Genomic DNA, 20480 nt, shown 5'->3' with positions numbered 1-20480 from the left:
TTCTGTATATGTTAGAAATTAGAAATTCTTCATAATAATAAGTTTTAAAATACAAGTAAGAAAGATAGACTTGGCTTAACAAATATATGTATATGTTTTTGTGTGCTTGCAATAGTGAATAAAATGTGTCTTATTAGAATATAACCCCAATTTAAAATGTGCAATTTGATAAGTTGATTTAAACTTGATTTTACCTAGTAATCTTCCTTATTTTAAATATAAATAATACATAACACAATAATATATAAATTTAAAAATATAATCTTCCTTATATTAAACCATTGAAAACTTAAATCTTAAATATTTCAAGAGAATTTTTGGCTCACTAGATGTATTTTAATTTATTAAATTTATAAGAGTTAAATAAGCACTTAAGAGAACTTTATATAAAAGAAACTCAAATACATTAAGTTTATAAGAGCAGTTTTAAATATTTGAAGATATTTAGTTAAACAGGTATGTAAATAGCACCAAACATTGTTCAAAGTCCCCTCAAAAGTGAACGGTCAAAAATTACAAGACGTAGAACAGGATAATAAAATTTGTGACTTGAACTTAAAGCCTAAGACATTTATTGTTATTTTTAACTTCTATAAATCAAACAAATTTTAACAACTAATATGCTATCCAAACTGAAAAAATAGGGGCACATGGGTGGCTCAGTCAGTTAAGCATCTGACTTCTGCTTAGGGCATGACCTCACAGTTCGTGAGTTCGAGCCTCACATTGGGCTCTGTGCTGACAGCTCAGAGCCTGGAGCCTGCCCCGGATTCTGTGTCTCCCTCTTTCTCTCCTCCTCCCCCACTCATACTTTGTCTCTCTCTGTCTGTCAAAAATGAACAAATGTTTAAAAAAAATTTTTTAACTGAAAAAATATTTTTTCTAGTCACCTGAAAGCCCTGAAAGAGGCATTCTAGTCACCTGAAAGAGGTAAGAATTGAAAGTATTGCAAGAATTAAAAATAAATAAATAAATAAAAAGCGGATTATGTGAACTGTACCAACCATTTGTATTATAGCTACATGCAATCTGGCTTCTTCTATTAAAACTTCTTCTGTTGGGGACTCCTCCGTTTCACTACCACGAGAAACGTGGGAAAACTGAACAGTATCAGACTAAGTTTAAAAACATAAAGAGATAAAGTTAAAAAGAGCTAAAATAAGTAGCTAAAACAAGCACTTCACTTAACCAAGATTCTAATAACTTAAATCAGAATGGTTAAAAGAAGGGCTAGCATAACTGGGTATGCTCTCCACATGAGAAATGTTGCTTTTAATTGTGTGCTTTAAAAGTCGTAAATTCGGAGAGATTTGTACGTCAGATTCTCCCCCAAACCTGTCTTTGCTCGATTGCTCTCTGAAGCAACCTGTGTTTCCTGCTTTTTATAGTAATGTGAGGGCAGGTGGCTCAGCTCCTCAAGTGGTCAGAAACATCAGCTTGGCAGAGGCCATGCACAGTTAGTCAACCAGGCATGTAAAAACACCAATTCTCCAATGTTGGCAAACAAAGCTAAATTACCAAGACCTTCTCTTTAGAGAGAATTCAAAGAAGACTTTTCACCCAGATAGCAAAGCTAGTAAATATACCCCCGACTCCTCAGTTTTCTGACATTCCATTAGCAGAATAGAGGTTTTTTTAAAATAACAAACTAAAGCAAGAAAGGCAGACCCAGGAGAGAAAGGAGGACTTTTTTTTTTTTTTTTTTTTTTTTTGCCAGGTATCAACTCACAGGAATGGTGTATTCAATCTTTGTTTTTTCTTCTACTAAGGTCCAATTAACATTTGTCAAAATTTTTTCTGTTTTAAATAGCATTATTGTGTTCTGTATTATCTCCTGAATGTGCTTAATGGCATTCTGCATGGCCATTTGCCTTGGGAGGGAAATAGCACACAAACCTGTGACAAAGAAAAGCAAGGATCTTAATAGAATACAGCAAAGACTCCAAGAGGCAAAATCCTGCAAGATGTAGTGAAATCTCGTTGGTGCAGTCAATCACTCGCATAGCCAAACCAGAGTGCTCAAAGAAAAGCAAGGACCACATTTGGTCCAAAATTTTCCAAAAACTTACCCAACTCTGTTTCTCCTGGTTGTATAACTCAACTTTATCTGACTCAATTGCTAAGGAATGCTTTCTTCATTTCCTTTCATTCCCTTTATCTAGAGACATGACTTGCTACTTCAAGGCACCCAATCAGTATTTCTCGAAGTATAGAAAACTACTTGTGTCTTCTACAGAGGAAGGCTGCCTATTAAACTGTGCAAATTCCCAGGATCCAACCCATACCTAGAGAATCAATTGGAAATTGCATTTTAACAATTCTCCAACTGATTCTTCTATAAAATTTTAAAAATTTAAAATATTGAGGTCACTGCAACAGAGATCCCTCAAATTTAATATGTATCTGTTTCCTGGCCAGCAGCAAATCCACATGTCTCAAAACTTGTAGCCATTTGTATTTTCTTGAGGTATGGATTTGAAGTTACAGCTATGAGGCTCACTCACTGAAAAGAAGAATTTAATTAGTGAATGAGCTTAAACTGCTCACTTGGAATCCCATCTCAATAAAACTGTTCTCTTTTGTAACTGCATGTGGAATGTTCCATAAAGAGTCCAAATGAGTTCCAAACGTTTAGTTAACTTTACTGCATTCTTTATGGGACACTGTATGTAATGACAGTATTTGAAATTTCTGGGATCCCAAAGGTCTGGAGGCATATCCCTCTTGGGATAGCCTATTCGCTATGGTCATATTCGCATAGCATATTCGCTATGGTCCAGAGCAGAGACACATTTGACTGTAGGCTTAAGGTAGAAGTTGTCAGCTTTGGATTCAAAGCTGTATGGCTGAGACCATACAGGAAGAAAATTTTTTTCATTTGCCTAACTACATCCTCCCCATATGATGGAGAAACAAATACTTTCCAGTTGCTCTGGGGAAACATGAGTATATGTGGACCACTTGGTGGCACCAATACATTTGAATGAATTCTCTGTGTTTAAGATGATCCTGGAAGAGTGTGAGGAGGGAATCTGTTAAAGCCTTTGACTAGACAGAAGTAGTTGGTTTGAAACTCTTACTGATAAAACTTGAACTCTGTTAGGTGTTAAATGTGTGCCACGTAGTATTTCTAGAAAGGATAGGGGCGCCTGGGTGGCGCAGTCGGTTGAGCGTCTGACTTCAGCCAGGTCACGATCTCGCGGTCCGTGAGTTCGAGCCCCGCGTCAGGCTCTGGGCTGATGGCTCGGAGCCTGGAGCCTGTTTCCGATTCTGTGTCTCCCTCTGTCTCTGCCCCTCCCCCGTTCATGCTCTGTCTCTCTCTGTCCCAAAAATAAATAAACGTTGAAAAAAAAAATAAAAAAAAAAAAAAGGATGAACATAGATTCTACAAGGAGAAAGTATTTACCATATACTTTTGTTTTATAATGAAAATTCCGAGGTTTAACTACTACAATAAAAAATTTTGTGGGGCACCTGGGAGGCTCGTTAAGTTGGTTAAGCACCTGACTCTTGATTTCAGCTCAGGTCATGATCCCACGGTTGTGAGATCGAACCCTGTGTTGGGCTCTGCACGGAGCGTGGAGCCTGCTTGACATTCTCTCTCTCCCTTTCTCTCTGCCCCTACCCCTCTCCTGCTTGCACATGTGCATGCTCTCTCTCTCTCTGTCTCTCTCTCAAAATAAATAAATAAACTTTTAAAAAGTTATAAGGGAAGAAAAAGAGGAGAAAAAAATATTACCATGATAGTAAAACCCCTTGTTGATCTTGCCTTTGAGTATCAGAGTAGGAGGAATCACAAGAAAAGAAGCATGGGAGAAATCCAGATGTGATATCCTAAGCAAAGAGAATGGAGTGGGTCTGGATCCCTGAGAGTCAAAAATAAATTGTTGAGAAGGGAGGTGTGAGAAAGCCTTCAAAGATCAAATTAACTTCGGTCACACTCCAGCGTAGGCTTTTGCCGACCAAGCATACATTTCCACTGAGAACAAGAACAGATCCATAACTAGGGGAAAAGAAGAGCTACCAGAAATCTGCCCCACTTAATTAGCCCAGTTCACATATTGGAGCCCTTGGCTTTGAAGGGGGCTGTCACAGGAAGTTCTGCTGTAGTGCTGGCGGGGTGCAGTTTTAGAAATGGGCAGGACTGCAAAAAGACACAAGCAAAGAGGTAATGTCTCTCATGGGCAGGATAGGGAAAATTCACCAGGCTATTTCCCTGTTTAGAAGAACCCTCCTTCAACATCGTCCTTCCATTGACCTCTCATTAGTTCCATGCTTTCCAAGATACCTTCTGATGACTAGTTTCGTTTATCAAGGAAATTGGTATTTAGAGGTGAATACCCTGAATAATGATCACAATTATTTCAGACATAGAAAGAAATCATCCTCTTTATAATTTAACTAATTGATTTTCTGCTTATCCACATGCTCCTGTGAGTGCTGTATATCTCCAGCAGTCTGATCAATTTTAGATACCCTGAAAGGATCATCCTCTGCACCAGCTTAGCTGAGGATCAGGCCATGGGATATTGAGAGATACTAAGGCCCTATTCGAAGACTTTGTGTAATCCCATCCAGCCTTCTCCCTCCCCACTTGACTGTACTGCCACCAACTATCTTATCTTAGATTTCTCTATTGACTACGTGTCGATTTGTGATTTTATCAAATTTATGCACTTTATTATCAATGGCCTCAAATGTTTTCTGGAAATAAGCAACTGTGGCAGAGCCTGCTGATTATCCCCCAATATCCATTTTATTTTCTTTTTTTACAATCTTAAAACCTTTTTTTTCCTTTACATTTATCAAGCCATGAATTCATAGGGAATGGGTTCCAACAGCTCAGGCTCCTTTCCATTGGTTCTCAGAAAGTGTGCTTCTTTGGGTGGGGCAGGCTGGCTCTTCAGTTGAACCCAAGTACCCTTCTCTTTGGCTTTCTTCTTCTTCTGATCATTTTCTTTCACACACTTCAGGAAGCTATCTCAGCTCTTTAAGTGCTTAATATGTTCAATATGTATATTCATTCTTTTGGCAAGAATCTTGCCCTTAACTTCTTTGTTTACAACAATGCCAATAGGATGCTGGGTAACATTATAGACTCTTCCAGTTTTTCTATGGTAACACTTGTGGGGTATTCCTTTTCAAACAGTCTCCATTCCCTTGATATCTACAATATCACCTTTCTTGTAGATTTGCAAAGGAACTACTCCATGTTTTCTAAAAGGCCTAGAGAACATATAGAGGGTACCTCTCCTCTTTCCCTTTGTGTTGGTCATTTTGGCAAATTACTGGAAGATGGTGGTTCCAGCCAAAGGACTCCCAATATTCATTTTCCCCTTCTTCCTTTGCCATAGAATCTCCAAGTCTTGGCTGAGCACATGGCCAGCCATGGCTCCACCATTATCCCTACATTATCCCAGGTAGGGATAATATTTTATAGCTTCTCTTACCCATGTGTGACCATGTGACTAAATTCTGACCAATGGAATGTGAGTGCTGATGATATATACAACTTCTAGGCTATGCCCTTAAAAGGAAGCTGCTTACTCTCCATTTCCACCCATCTCCCCATTTTCTCTCTCTAGTTGGCTGGATTGAATATATAGTGGTTATGAGTCAGCTTCTACCCTCAGACAAGAGCAACATTCCAGAGAGGAGCAACAACAAAATACAAGGATCCTGGATCTATGGACAACCCCGTGAAGTAGAACCATCCCACTCTTTTGGACATTTTGATGGAGAGGAAAAGAAAGTTCCCTATCTTGTTTAAGCCACTGCGAATGTGGTTTCTGTTAAACTGGCTAAACCAATATTCCAATTAATGCAGCATCTGTAAATAATGAATGAATGAAAATGAATGATTTCATAATCAATTCCTTGAGCTCCTTAAGAAATGTCCCCATGACTCCCAACAACAATGTGTTTGCATTATTCTCTCCAGTTAATTAATGAAAGATAAATATACTTTACCTAATGTCCTGGCTGAATGAGTCATCATGTATGAATTTATTCCCATAGTCATTAGTGATATTACCTGTACATAAAATAAAAACTAAAAAACAAAACATACAAATAGTTAGAGCCAAGAAAAACAAATTAATAAGTTCTCCAAAGGGAATCATTATTCAATTAACCACCAACAAAATTCTATCTTAATCCACATTTAAAATCTTGCTTCTGATAGATAGGGCAAAGGGTTGTTTTGTGGACAGTGCTTGAATATAATATACTGGAGCAGAAATTAGTTTTCAATGTGCATGAGAAAAGATTTTGTGATTTCTGGAAAGGATAAGAATACTGGTCAAAGAGCTCTCCACTGTTGCTGCTTTCAGCAGCAGCCACGCAAAGCCAGGAGGATGGTAGGCATCACAGACACGGCCATGGAGCCTGCAGGGTTGGGGAGCCACCAGCCGATGGTGAGTAGCAGTGGTGACTGTGGAGACAAGGGAAAGTGTGTCTGCCACCAGCATTTACTATGGCTGCTCAGGAGGCTCGGAGCCTACAGGAGCTGTGGTGGGGTCTGGAGAGACACTTCACAGAAGCAGAAACACAACCACATTTGCTGGTCTTGCCTCTACCACTTTAATTAGCCATGTAATTTGGGGTCAGTAGACTTAACCACTCTGAGCCTCAGTGTCCTTCACTAAAAAATGGAGTCAACAGCAGTATGTTCTCTGAGAGTGTTTCCCAAACTTGACTGATAACAGCACTGAAAGTGCTTCTAGAAGATACTGATTTCCAGGTTTCTTCCCTGCAGATTCTGATTGTGTAGGTCTGGGGTGGTGCTAAAGGGATCCATGTAACATCAGACAGATTTGAAAAACACTGTAAGTGATACTCAAATGCTAGTTAGCATTTCGTTGACTTGGTTTTAGGCGAATTCCTTGCACAAAAGAAAATTGAAGGAGCTCAGACGTTGGTTATGATACTTTTCCTTTGGGGCATGAAAGGACCCAAAGTCTGCAAAATCACAGGTTTGTTTGAACTCCAAATTAATTCCCAGATGATGGCCATAGATATAAAGTACAAATTCTCAGGAAAGATGGTGACGAATATAGTAGTCCATTTTGAAAAAGCACTTCTTCTGGGAGTTAGGGCACCTGAGTTCTTTCCCTAACGTGCTATTCTCTTTGTTCTAATTTCTCTACATGCAAGATGGAGAGGGTGATAACTGATCCTCCAAAGAAGATATTCTAAAAATATTGTCTTCTGGAACAGGGGGGAAATGACAAAGAAGAGAAAATCCTGAGCTGGAAATTAGCCAATATCAAGAAACTCTGTACATTTATCTGCAGATTAAAGTTCCTTGGGAGGTGGGCAGATGTTCTTAATTCACATTATTCAGAAGCAACCCTCCCAGAAGCAGGGTTGGAATTCATCTGACTGGGAGGTGGGGGAGGGGGGTGTCCCAGGGATTTCTAGCAACTTCTCCAGCTAACTCACACAGTACTGTTACAAATAACAAGGCGCCCTAACGCTGTCAGCAGATGTACTGGAGTCTTTGGATCTTCCCTGGATTCTCAGTACCACAGATACTGCCACTACCAGATTGGCTTTGAGGGAGAGTTAGTAACATTTATTGAGCATTTGCTAAGTGGCAGACACTTTACTAAGTATCATCTCAATCCTCAACTGGAAATTGAGGTTCCACAAATCTGGAGAACTTGCCCAAGGTCACCCAGCCTGTGACGAGGGGGCCAGGATTCAACCCCAAGTCCATCTGATTTCCACATCTTACACCATTACTTCACTGTTGGTCCCTTTCAGACTATCAACATAAACAAACTTTCCTCTGAAAGTTCCTTTCTTCTTAAAAGAATGCATTTTTCAAATCTAATTTTAAAAATGGTTAACCTCGGGGCACCTGGGTGGCTCAGTCGGTTGAGCGTCCGACTTTGGCTCAGGCCATGATCTTGCAGTTCGTGAGTTTGAGCCCTGCGTTGGGCTCTGTGCTGACAGCTCAGAGCCTGGAGCCTGCTTCCAGATTCTGTGTCTCCCTCTCTCTCTGTCCCTTCCCTACTCATGCTCTGTCTCTGTCTCTCAAAAATGAATAAACGTTAAAAAAAAAATTTTTTTTTTAATTAGGTTAACCTAAGGAGAAGGGAGAAAAGATGGTGGAGGAAGAGGACCCTAGGCTTGTCTCACCCCACGAACATAACTAGGTAACTGTCAAATCATTCTAAGACTCCAGAAATCAACCTGAAGACTGACAGAATGAACTCCATAACTAAAACTCTGGAGAGAAGAAGCCACATTGAGGAAAGTAGGAAGTACGGAGATGTGGTTTGGAGGATAAATGGATCACAAGTGCTGTGGAGGGGAGGGAGCCCTGGTCACAGACAAAGGAGAGAGAGAGAGAAAGAGAGAGAGAGAGGAGCACACAGGGGAATGCACAAGGAAAACACTTCCCCAAAACCATTGGCTGGGAAAACATAAGGGGCTACTTTTTGTGAGTTCTTGCAATCAGTGGGGCTTGAAGAATGGAGTTTGAAAGATCAGTGGCCTTGACTGGGATTGTGCCCTGAAGATGTTGCCCTACTCCCAGAGAGAAGGCAGGCAAACTAACTGGGGCAGATGATGCAGAAACAGTGATCTGAAAAACGCCTGGAGCAGACAGTGGGGAAATTATTCACTCTTCGCAGTGTGCTTCCCTGAGAGGCAGATATCATGGAGATGCCTCTCTGAGGACAAAGGAGCTAGTTGGAACCATTTCCTTTCCCTGCCCCTCATCTTAAACACAGAGCCACCTGCAGGAAGCAAAGTAGCACCCACAGGGCTGCCTAACTGCTTACACCAAGTCCCACACCTGTGCATTCTGGTGGGACTGCCCTTCTTGATCAAGCTTGCCTCAGTGCCAGCTTAGCCAGCCCCTTCCCCAGAAGACCAGCAGAAACCCCTGCTCACACCATGTCTCCTGATCAGAGAGTTCTACAGGGCTTCGGTTCTACTGGAAGCAGTATCAGGTATTATTTAACAAGCAGACCAGAGCACATGTAGTTAAAACTCACCACACTCTGACCAAGGACCAAAGAGTGGCCACTGCAGGCAAGGAGAGCCTCTGCAGACAGCTGACCCGAAGGATAGAGCAGCCAAAACACAACAGCAGAGCTCATGCAACATGCACCACAGACACCCCAAGAAGTGACAGGCCCTGGACACTATATGACCTCTTCTTCATAAAGCCATTACTCTCAGGAGCAGGAAACTGGCTTTTCTAACACAGAGAAGAAGACAGTGAATTAAAACAGATATAAGTAACATGACTGATCGAGAATTTATAGCAACAATCATAAGTATACTCTTATGAGAAAAGAATGGAAAGACTTCAGGGAGACCCTTACCACAGAGACAAAAGAGTTAAAAAAGAAACTGTCAGAAATGAAAAATTTAATAACTGAGATTGGAAACAGGCTTGATGCAATGAACACAAAGCTGGAAGAAGTAGAGAAACAAATAAGTGATAAAGAAGACAAAATAATGGAAAGCAAGGAAGCTGAACAGAAGAGAGAAAATAGGTAAAATAGGTGATGGGGATTAAGGAGTGCACTTGTGATGAGCCCTGGGAATTGTATGGAAGCGTTGAATCACTAAATTGTACGCCTGAAACTAATATTACACAGTATGTTAACTAACTGGAATTTAAACTAAAAAAATTTGTAAATGGTTAACTTTATTATTGGGTACTATGACAAGTGCTACAAAATAAACAAAATGAATAAATATTATGAGATGATTTTTCCTACCATTTGTGGTGATTCTATTTTTTGATCAGCCAGATTATGAATTTCAGGAGCCAAGAGTAAACTAAAAACTCCTTTAATTCCAGACCATGCTATAACAATTCCCCATCTCCAGTTATAGTCATAATTTACACGCATCAGAAGAGGGCTCACTAACACAATAGTAAGCAACCTGTGGAGAGAAAAACATTTTTTTTAAGTCACACCTTATGTATTAATGTTATTCATGGTTGACACTACTAAAAACTAAATTTCATAGAAATTTTTTTCAGGAAAGAGAAAATAATTCAGTTTATTGATAAATTGTTCAACTTTTCTGGGATGAACCAAATCTACTGTCTAAGTTTTTCATATAATACTCAAGTCTCAAAAAAACTGCTGGAAGTTTTAACATACTATTTGGATTTGGGTAGTGTATTTCTGAGAGAAATTTCTTCAAATAACGTTGACAAGCTCATCTATTCCCTGGAAGACCATGACTAGATCAGAAATGAGGCCAAGAGGACACACAGATGATGGCCGAAAAGTAATTATTATTGTAGGCACATTAATAAACTTAGCTTAATCAAATTTTTCTTGAGCTTCCATGAGAATCATAAATTAAATGTCATATAAACAATTTCAATCGGTGCCTAGTTCTCTAGAGATCATTTTTCTTTTCTTTTTTTTTTTTTAATTTGAGAATAGTTGACCCACTATCAACATAGTGATCCAAAAACTCTATTCTTATGCTATGCTCACCACAAGTGTCTACTAATAATTTTTCTATAAGACTCTGTATCAAAAATGTAGAATCTACCTTTAGGGGATCTTCACCAAAAGAATATCAGTACTATCCCTCAAATGAGATTTCAGCAGAAATAAAACTGACATGTTCTTAGACTCAAAAAATATATTGTGTATCAGTTACTCAGCTGGGAATTTCACAAGACAGTTTAGAGAATTCCTATCACTGAGAAACAGAAAATCTGCTATTACCATCTATAATGTATATAATGAATTTGGGTAAACCCCTCGGCCTTCCATTCAAGCTTTTTGCAAAGCAATTCTTACCAAACTTTTCAGCCTTACTAAATGATCTTTCTCTGAAATACCATTGAGTCCAGCCAAAATGGAACAACTCATATCACTGCCTGATACCAAAACCAGAAAGGCAGTGTCGCAAAGGCTCTGGAGTCAATCTACCAGGGTTCAAATTTAAGCTTCTTTCACTAACCATGTAAACTTAAGTTCTTTAACCTCTCTAAGCCTCAATTTCATCCCGTAAAGTGGAGATAATACATAATAATAATTGTACTTGCCTCAAAGGATTATTGTGAAGTTTCAATTACATGGGGCAACATTCATAGGGCTTAGAATGATATTTCGAATGTGGTCAGCACTCAAAACATGTTAGCAATAATTATGTCTTATGTAATTATGTAAGGGGCCTTAGTCTGGCACATCCTCTAAAATGTTTTTCTCAACAAGTCTCTTATGGAAAGCTGACCCATACGTTGAGGTCCCCTTAGGTTGACTCCTTCCATTAAAGGCTTTCCTCTGGGGAGGTGGAACCATAAGTTCCCACAAGATCTCTAGTACTCCCTAGCCACTTAACTTTGGGCAAGGTACTTGGCCTTTGTTGGCCAGTTTCTTCATCTATAAAATTCTCATTTCCTAGTGTTTATGAAATGAAATGAGATGCCAGATGTGCAGCTGAGTCAAACAAAGGTTCAAAAGCCATTTATCTTTCTTCATTTTCTGTGACCAATCTCAACTTGCACATAAGCCTCCATGGTAGAAAGAAACAAATTGCATACACATCCTTCCGTGTGAGAGTGACTGAGTGGCATGCAGTGACCTCAGAGTCAGCAAAAGCAAGGTCCCATGAGAACATCTTATAAAGTAAGCTCGTTGGCCAGGCCTGTTCTGAGTGGGAATGACAATGTTTTCAGAGACACTGTCATGAATTCTTATTGAAGATATGACCATCACGAGTGGGCAATGGTGTTCGAGAGAAAATGTGCTACTGGGGGTCAAGTTTAAACCCCAATTCTGCACTTCAAGATGGGCAACTCTAGGCAACTTTTTAACCTCCCTGGGCTTCATCTGTGCAATGATGCAATAACACCTACTTCATAAGGTTGTGTTAGTATTAATGGCATAATGTACATGGTAAGGGCTTAACAAATGGCTTTATCATAGCTATAGGTGATAATAAATGAGGATGAAAGTCAACAAAAATGTTAGGAGCCATTAATAAGGTCCAGTGTTGTTCAACCATTAACAAACATGTTGAAATGGCTTCCTGGATCTCATCTCCAGAGATGCAATTCAGTACATTGAGATGGCCCATGAATTTTCATCTCTATAAAGTTCATGAGTTGTGCTGATACCACAGCCCCTTCTCATTTTCCAGATGGGACCTGGAAAAGTAAACAGACTTCCCCCAATCGCATAGCAAGTTATTGTCTGGGACTTGACAACAACATGGGTTTTCTGACTCCACATCCAAAGAGTTCTTGTTGCCCTCACCAGTGGGCAATTCTTATTCTGGGCTGAAGAACCTAAGTCCAGTAAGCAAACTTTAAAATATAATTCCTACCTTACAAAATTCACTGTTGTAAATAAAATTAACATGAAAACCAAACTGTGAAATCCCAAATACTTGTTTTGTCCACATCCAATTACAATGCCAAAGAAAGTATATATTAATTGTTGGTATACAGTTGAAAACATTATTAGGAACCTAGGATGAATGGAAAATAAATCATGTTTTAAGCCATGTGTTTTTAAGATAGTTGCCTTTGCACATAAAAGCATGTATCACATTCTATGATTCTTGTCTTAGCAGAGGTCCTTGCCTCCATCACTGTTGCAGTCAACATTTAAAAGTATTTTGTTGGAATTAAAATACACCTAGCTCCATATTCTCCAATACCCTCATCACACCAATGCCCATGGGCTGCCTCTCATAGGAGAATAGTAAAAGCAAGGCATAATATTAAGAATCTCCACCCCCTCTTCCGGTTGGTGATGGGGCAGTTTTGCCAAGATTAGCCGGCATCATATCAAACTGTTGGGGCTGCCGCAGCTGAACCCAGAACTACCTGGTTAACCTTGACTTTTCGATAGCTGACTGGATCACTTCAGTGCCCTCTGCAGGATTTCTCCCTTCATGATTTTCTTGAAAGTCTCTTACCTTGAAAGTCTCTCCAGTCTGCTTTCCCATCTACTGAATTCCTAAAAATCTTGTAAGGCTAATTCGAATCCTGTGTTCTTCATCCTAAGCACTCTCGTTGGAAGTGATCCTCCTTTGAATTCCTACAGTGCCAATTCTATACCACCATAGTTCAGAAGCAGACAAGTGACTTAGAATCCCCCTTATTGCTTCCCAAACAGCCACACACCTAGCCCTGCTCCCCAAGATTCTTACTGAGCAGACTAGAACACAGTGGTTAAGGCACAGGCCTGTTCTGGTTCCGTGCGGTAACATGTCTGCATCCAAGCCAGGTTTGACTTCTACAGGCAGATGTCAAGTTCCACTTGCTCTTGGGCCTCCCTCCATTGGGACTTTCCCTTTCAGCTAACTAGGCAAGTGGGTCTGTTCCACAAACCAGTCTCCCTCGAGGTGGGTCTCAAGATCTACACTCGGAAAGAAGCATTAGGAAGCCTCATTTGGGCTGCAGATGGAAACCATGTTCTCTAACACTGCATTTCCCCAATTAAGTAGATGGTCTGATTCTCTCATTCCCAGCTCTTGATTCATCAGATTTAGAACTCAGAGAAAGGAAGGGTATGAGGGGGACCTCTAACCCCAAAGCTTAGTTTTCTGAAATTCAGAAATGATGGAATAACTGAGTAGAAAACTTGTTCAAATGTCTCCATAGAACCTAAAAAACTGCCTTACATATAGTAGGATCCCAATAAATATATAAAATTATTCATGCTTACTAGCTTCTTACAGAAACATGCCCACCACTTAACAATGAGTGCATTCTGAGAAGGGACTCAGTTACAAAGCCTCAAACCTAAGATACAATGTCCAGGTTACGGTAAACATTAAGAAAAGATTGGTTTTATAGGTTCAATAATAAACAATTAAATGAATCATAATGAGTAATTTATAATGATACTGACAGTATGACTGAGCTCAGGAAAATGTCCAAATTCAGACAAAAAGTGTATGTTCTGTGAACTATTTATTCCCAAGCTTCTGGATTCTAAAGACCAGTTAAGTGTCATTCACCTAACACAAAATTAGAAGAGTTACAGGTGCCAATTTTTTTTTTTTTTTTTTTTTTTTTTGCCAAGTGAAGTTATTTTTCTAAAAAAAAGTACCATCTTCTATCACTGGGATTTCATTAAAGAATGAACATTTAAACACCAAAAATGTAGGCAAGCCATAATTTCAGAACAATGGATAGTCCTCTACATTTAAAAAAACAAAAGAGAGAGAGAATCTGGGGTACCTGGGTGGCTCAGTCGGTTGAGCATCTGACTGGCTCAGGTCATGATCTCACAGTTTGTGGGTTCGAGTCCCACATCGGGCTCTGTGCTGACAGCCCAGAGCTGGAGCTTGCTGCAGATTCTGTGTCTCCCTCTCTCTCTGCCCCTCCCCTGCTCACACTCTCTCTCTCAAAAATAAATAGATATTTAAAAAAATTTTTAAAGTTTTTTAAGGAATCTTCATGGGAAAACTCAAAATTATGGCTTATTTTTCTTATTTTAACATTTGGTTTCATTCGATCCACACTAGGCTATGACTTGGTGTGAAATAACTCTGAAACAATCCTGTAATTTAGCATAGTCTCTCAGAGACAGACTAATTCATTTATCTGAGAAGACAAGCAAATGGTTTTTCCCTCCATCCAGAGATGTTCATATGACACCTTGCATTACCAAATGTAAAAGGCAAGTAAGAGTTTTGCTAGTGTTGCATTTTTCTGCTACTTTTCTTTCCCAGCTCTTCCCATATTAGGATGCTGTCTTTCATGTACCTTATGAAGGAAACAAAGGAATGCAGTCTTTTTTAAACTTCCCACAATCCAAAGTAATTTTTTTTTTATCAAAGAGTTATGTATAAAATGACCACAGCTTCTGAGCCACAGATACGTTATTCATAAAAAGAATATCAATCGATGGGAATGCAAGCTGGTGAAGCCACTCTGGAAAATAGTATGGAGGTTCCTCAAAAAAATAAAAATAGAACTACCCTACAACCCAGCAGTTGCACTACTAGGTATTTATCTAAGGGATACAGGTGTGCTGTTTCAAAGGGACACATGAACCCCAATGTTTATAGCAGCTCTATCGACAACAGCCAAAGTATGGAAAGAGCCCAAATGCCCATCGATGGATGAATGGATAAAGAAGATGTGGTATACACACACACACACACACACACACACACACACACACACACACACAATGGAGTATTACTCGGCAATCAAAAAGAATGAAATCTTGCCATTTGCAACTACATGGATGGAACTAGAGGGAATTATGCTAAGTGAAATTAGTCAGTCAGAGAAAGACAAGTATCATATGACTTCACTCATATAAGGTCTTTAAGAGACAAAACAGATGAAAATAAGGGAAGGGAAATAAAAATTATATAAAAACAGGGAGGGGGACAAAGCATAAGAGACTCATAAATATGGAGAACAAACAGAAGGTTACTGGAGGAGGTGTGGGGGGGGGATGGGCTAAATGGGTCAGGCGCATTAAGGAATCTACTCCTGAAATCATTGTTACACTATATGCTAACTAATTTGGATGTAAATTTTAAAAAATAAAATTTTTTTAAAAATCTCAGATATAATGTTTGTCTATTTCTCCTTTAAAATTTGCCAATTTTTGCTTCATGCTGTTTGTAGTCTTTTTTGTTAAACGTGTCGATGTCAACAATTGTTGGTACCTTAAGTTCTTTCAAGTATAACTGGTAATGAATTTAAAAAGAAAAAGGTGAAAAAAGTTATGAAATGTGTCCAAGAAGGCAGAACCACTTAAGCACTAAACTTCTAAGATATCTATACCAAGTATACAATAGGAGACTTACTTAGTAATTGTTAACTCAATCCTCGGTTTAAAGCTTAAGGAATCTAAATTCAGTCCTACAGTGACTAACGCAATCATTCCTGACATTCCCAAAAATTCCACTGGAGAGAAAAAAGTGAACAAAATTAGTTGCATTCAAATCTGCACATGGAGGTACTTTATCTTGAGAAGAATTGGTGAGAAACTGAAGAGTCCTATTTTTTGGAAAATTGCCTCAAGGGATTGGCCTAATCCTGTAGATTAGGGGTCAGCAAACTTTTTTGTAAAGGACCATATAGTAAATATGTAGTCTTTGTGGACCACATGGTCCCTGTTGCAACTACTCAGTTCAGCGGCTGTAGTGCAGAAGCAGCCATAGATAATATGTAAATGAATGGATGCCTGATAAATAATAGACAGAAATTTGAAGCACTTTGGAGCAAGGCAGACCTGACTGCTCTGAGAATGTGACCTCCTTTTCCTCTATTAGCACCCCTGCATCTGTAAAATGGGTTTAAGAGAATAATGCCTCATAGAGTTGTTGTGAGGATTAAATTAAATAACATGAAAATTGCTTGGCACCTCTTTAAATAAAAAAAAGTATATATATATGATAGTCACTATTATTATGCCATTGTTTTTATACATCTGCTTTACTGCTTAGTAAATTAATACTGTTTATTTGAAGAGGATTTTATTATTCCTTTGGTGTATCTAATCACTTCAGTCCACTTTAGATTTCTTTTTTTTTTTTAACGTTTATTTTTGAGAGAGAGAGAGAGAGAGAGAGAGAGAATGAGCGAGGGAGGGGCCCAGAGAGACGGAGACACAGAATCTGAAGCAGGCTCCAGGCTCTGAGCTGTCAGCACAGAGCCCGACACAGGCTCAAACCCATGAACCACCAGATCATGACCTGAGTCGAAGTCGGATGCTCAACCGACTGAACCACCCAGGCGCCCCAGATTTCTTTTTACCTTCTTATCTAACTGATATAATATGAATAACAAATGACAGTAAAACCAGTAGTGCTCAGAAGTGTGCTGAAAGGGAAATTGTCTCTCAAAATCTTAGTTCCCCTGTCCCATAATTAGTATTACTGTATTTTGTTTTATTTTATTTTTAAAAGTTTATTTATTTATTTTGAGAGTGAGAGAGAGAGCATGAGCAGGGGAGGGGCACAGAGAGGGAGAGAGAGAGAATCCCAAGCAAGCTCTGTGCTGACAGACCATGAGGGGCTCAATCCCACGAACCGTGAGATCATGACTTGAGCCAAAACCAACTGAGCCACCCAGGTGCTCCAGTATTACTGGATTTTAAAGGTCATCTTTCTCAGTAATAGACAGTACTTGGAGACAACGTCTGCTATGAGGAAACCAGTAAATGACGTTATTTAAAACTGATGTCATTGGGACGCCTGGGTGGCTCAGTCGGTTGAGTGACCGACTTCGGCTCAGGTCATGATCTCACAGTTTGTGAGTTCGAGCCCCGCGTCGGGCTCTGTGCCGACAGCTCGGAGCCTGGAGCCTGCTTCCGATTCTCTGTCTCCCTCTCTCTCTGCCCCTCCCCTGCTCATGCTCTGTCTCTCCCTCAAAAATTAACAAACATGAAAAAAATTTAAAACTGATGTCATCTTATTTCATATAATCCCAATGTTATAGATTACATGGTATGAATGCATACATTAATATATGTATGTGTGTTTATATGTATTTTTTAAAGGCTGAGGACAAATACCAAAATGTATCCATAGTCTAATTTATAACATAGGTTTATTGGTGATTTTTTTTCTTTGACTTTTCAGAATTTTTCCAAAATTCTACAATAAACATGCATTACTCTTATAATTAGGTGACATTTTTACAAAATTACAAATGCTATTATATTCAATAATATTCTAAGTGTTCTGAAGGGGGGAAAAATCATGGACCATGTAATAAAGAAAGTAATTTTCATCAGCACGAACCCCAGTAGTCATATGGAACTCAATGTTTTTCTGACTCAATGGAAAAAAACTACCACAGAGAACTGATGCTGTGGACAAGTGGCTCTCTCAATCTTTGTCTCTCTCTTCCTCTCTCTGGTTTAGAAAAAGTGAAGGTCCCCCTAAAAGGAGAATCAAAGGGAAATTTTTTTTCCCTAAAAGCACCAGGATTCAAGACTGGATGTATTTCTAACTAAAATATATTTGGATGATGACAGAGGGCCTTTATAATCTAGACCAATGACTATACAAAGAGACACTGGAGAGCATCAGCACAGGCAAGAAGGAGATGCATTGTTTGTAGAGAGTTTTAAAACAATGAAACTTTAAATGTTGTCTGCTCTTTATTATCTTCATTCCCCAGAAATTGTGAATAACATCACTTGATATAATATTCCTCATGCTTAGATTAAGCCCCTCTCTTGGTACACCTCTGGCTTTTATAAAACCTACCATGTTTCATGAATTATACACTGACTCTTAAAGTGCCTTTTCTGTCCTAAATTCAAACTTTCTTCCATGGGCTGATATATGAATATTTCGAACTGCACTACCTGTGAACCAACAATGTTCCAGAAGCATTGTGCCTTTTGTGAGGCAATGTCTGTGCCATTTATTTTGTTTTTTGTTTTGTTTTGTTTTGTTTCATGGAAAAGAATGAATATTTTTATACAAGTCCAGGTTTCATGAACTGAACACAACAGAGACAAAAATGGAAATTACTGTATGTGCTCAAAGAGGTGACACTGTAACCTCAATCAGAGGCTCCCTGGGCTTTAGCCAGTTGACTGAGTGTTCATTAGCAAAGGGGAAAAAAAAAACAAAATTAGATAACATAACAGAAATGTAACATTGGAGAGTGTGTGCATTAGAATTTTATCTGTGTTTAGCAATGGAATTTCTGGCAATGGAACTTCTCGTGTTAACATGTCTACCACTGAAATAATTAAACATAAGAGTAAAGGACCACCCAAAGTGGTTTTTTAATCCCTGAAGCAGAGGAAAGTGCAATGGAGGAGGGAGAATATCAGTTTCCTGGCACTGCTGAAAAAGAGTTCCACAAACTATCTTAAACAACAGGAATTTATTGCCTCACAAGCTCCCGAGGCCACAGGTCCAACATCAAGCCTCCCTCAGCAGTGGTTTCTCCTGAGACTGAAAGGGACAATCTAGTCCAGGCCTCCCAAGCACTGACCAGAAGCACCTCCCTCTTTCAGAAGGAAAGTGGAAGGGAACCAGTTTGTTAGCTGCCCGAACTTGAGTTCAGTGGTGAGCTAGTAAATGTTTAAAAGCAGCTCTCCGGAGGTTAAACGAGTTTTTAAAAGTCCCTGATGGACAGTGTCTGCCAATTTCCATGGTGTAAATACTCGCAATATGACCAATTTCAACATGATGTCACTTGAACAGAGCTGTGAAAGAGATGTGTACAGTCAGCTGTCGCAAGCGGCTAAGAGCTGTCTCCAGCCTATCAGCATGAGCAAATCATTGGACATACATTATCTTGTTAGTGCCAAGAGTACCCCTATAGGCTAGGTGTTTCTATATCACTTTTATAGATAAGGAAACTAACTAAAGCTTAGAGAGGTTAAGTAATATTCCAAGGTCAGCAAGCTAATAAATTGTGAAGGTGGGGGTTGAATTCAAGTCTGCCTAACTCCAAAACGCTTCAAGGACTAGTATCAGTGTATTCAACCAACATGTGTCAAATTACTTTCAGGCATATAGGAAGCACTGGGGTTGGCTGGGAGAACACAGAAAAGAGAATAAATAAAAAGATGAAAAAGAGACAGCCTCCACATCAAGGAACTCATGATCTGGTGGAAGAAATGGAAATACTAATTTTTAAAATTTTTTTCTCCAGATATTTAAGGCATCCATAAAAGTTTCACAGGGAGAAGAAAAAAAAAAAAAAGAAAATTAGGAATCTGAAGGAAATGACCATTCAGTGAACGCCTTCTGTACTTTTACTGATTCAGGGCAGTAAGCAAGTCCCAGGTGGCAATCTACCTAGAGCGGAAGCAGAGCTTTTAGGTAACTGGAGATGACAAGAGTAATTAAGCTTTTGATGCTTCAGGTCTTTCATGGTTGTAAGTTGCCCCACTATGTGGGGTGAGAGCAGAAGCAGGATTTGACTGTTTCGATGCAGTTGCTATGGCTCTTGGGGACTGGTTAGCTCAATCAGGCTAGTAAAAATCCTTAATTGCCAATCCCACTGGACTAAACTAGCAAATTATTGCAGGTCTACCAGTTAGGCACTTTGACTCCTACGATTATTCTACTTTCCTGCTTCTTTTCCAGATACAGGTATACCTACCTGATTTCTCCCTCTACTCTCCTGCCCCTTAGCCTCTGGTGAGGGCCGCCATTCCTACAGGCCCCTCATTGTGAAGCCCATGGAATGAAAGGCAGCTGAGCTGCAAAGACCTCAGGAGCATCTCTCCTGGTTCTCTCATTTTAGAGATGGGTTGCTAAGGGTCAGAGCAGGAATCAGCACTGAGCTGATTCCAGGGGACTGCCAATGACTAAATGTAAGGTCAAAAGGTAGAGTTCAAAAAGAATAAGAGAGGGGTGCCTGGGTGGCTCAGGCAATTAAGTGTCCAACTCTTGATTTTGGCCCAGTCATGATCTCGTGGTTGGTGGATTTGAGCCCTTAGCTGGGCTCTGCGCTGACAGTGCAGAGCCTGCTTGGGATTCTCTCTCTCTCTGCACCTCCCTTGCTTACTCTCTCTCTCAAAATAAAT

At 39.5% G+C, this 20480-nt stretch overlaps 1 protein-coding gene and 1 pseudogene across 1 annotated transcript in view; both read right to left on the bottom strand.

The window, feature by feature from the left end:
- The window catches only part of SLC9C2 (solute carrier family 9 member C2 (putative)), an 82404-nt gene that overhangs the window by 43530 nt on the left and 18394 nt on the right, over positions 1-20480 (bottom strand). Inside the window, exons 7-12 of the mRNA XM_025926262.2 lie at positions 15781-15880; positions 12325-12468; positions 9744-9912; positions 5971-6052; positions 1730-1896; positions 1005-1115 (exon numbers count right to left, since the gene is read on the bottom strand). Of these exons, the coding sequence (XP_025782047.1) occupies positions 1005-1115; positions 1730-1896; positions 5971-6052; positions 9744-9912; positions 12325-12468; positions 15781-15880 (773 nt within the window). The remainder of the gene's footprint in view (positions 1-1004; positions 1116-1729; positions 1897-5970; positions 6053-9743; positions 9913-12324; positions 12469-15780; positions 15881-20480) is intronic.
- Positions 4678-5890, bottom strand: LOC112863152 (large ribosomal subunit protein eL21 pseudogene; annotated as a pseudogene).

Source organism: Puma concolor, chromosome E4, assembly GCF_028749965.1.
Source record: "Puma concolor isolate L17-30 chromosome E4, mPumCon1.1.hap2, whole genome shotgun sequence".
NCBI classification, from domain to species: domain Eukaryota; kingdom Metazoa; phylum Chordata; class Mammalia; order Carnivora; family Felidae; genus Puma; species Puma concolor.
This window is presented reverse-complemented; position numbering and strand designations above follow the sequence as displayed.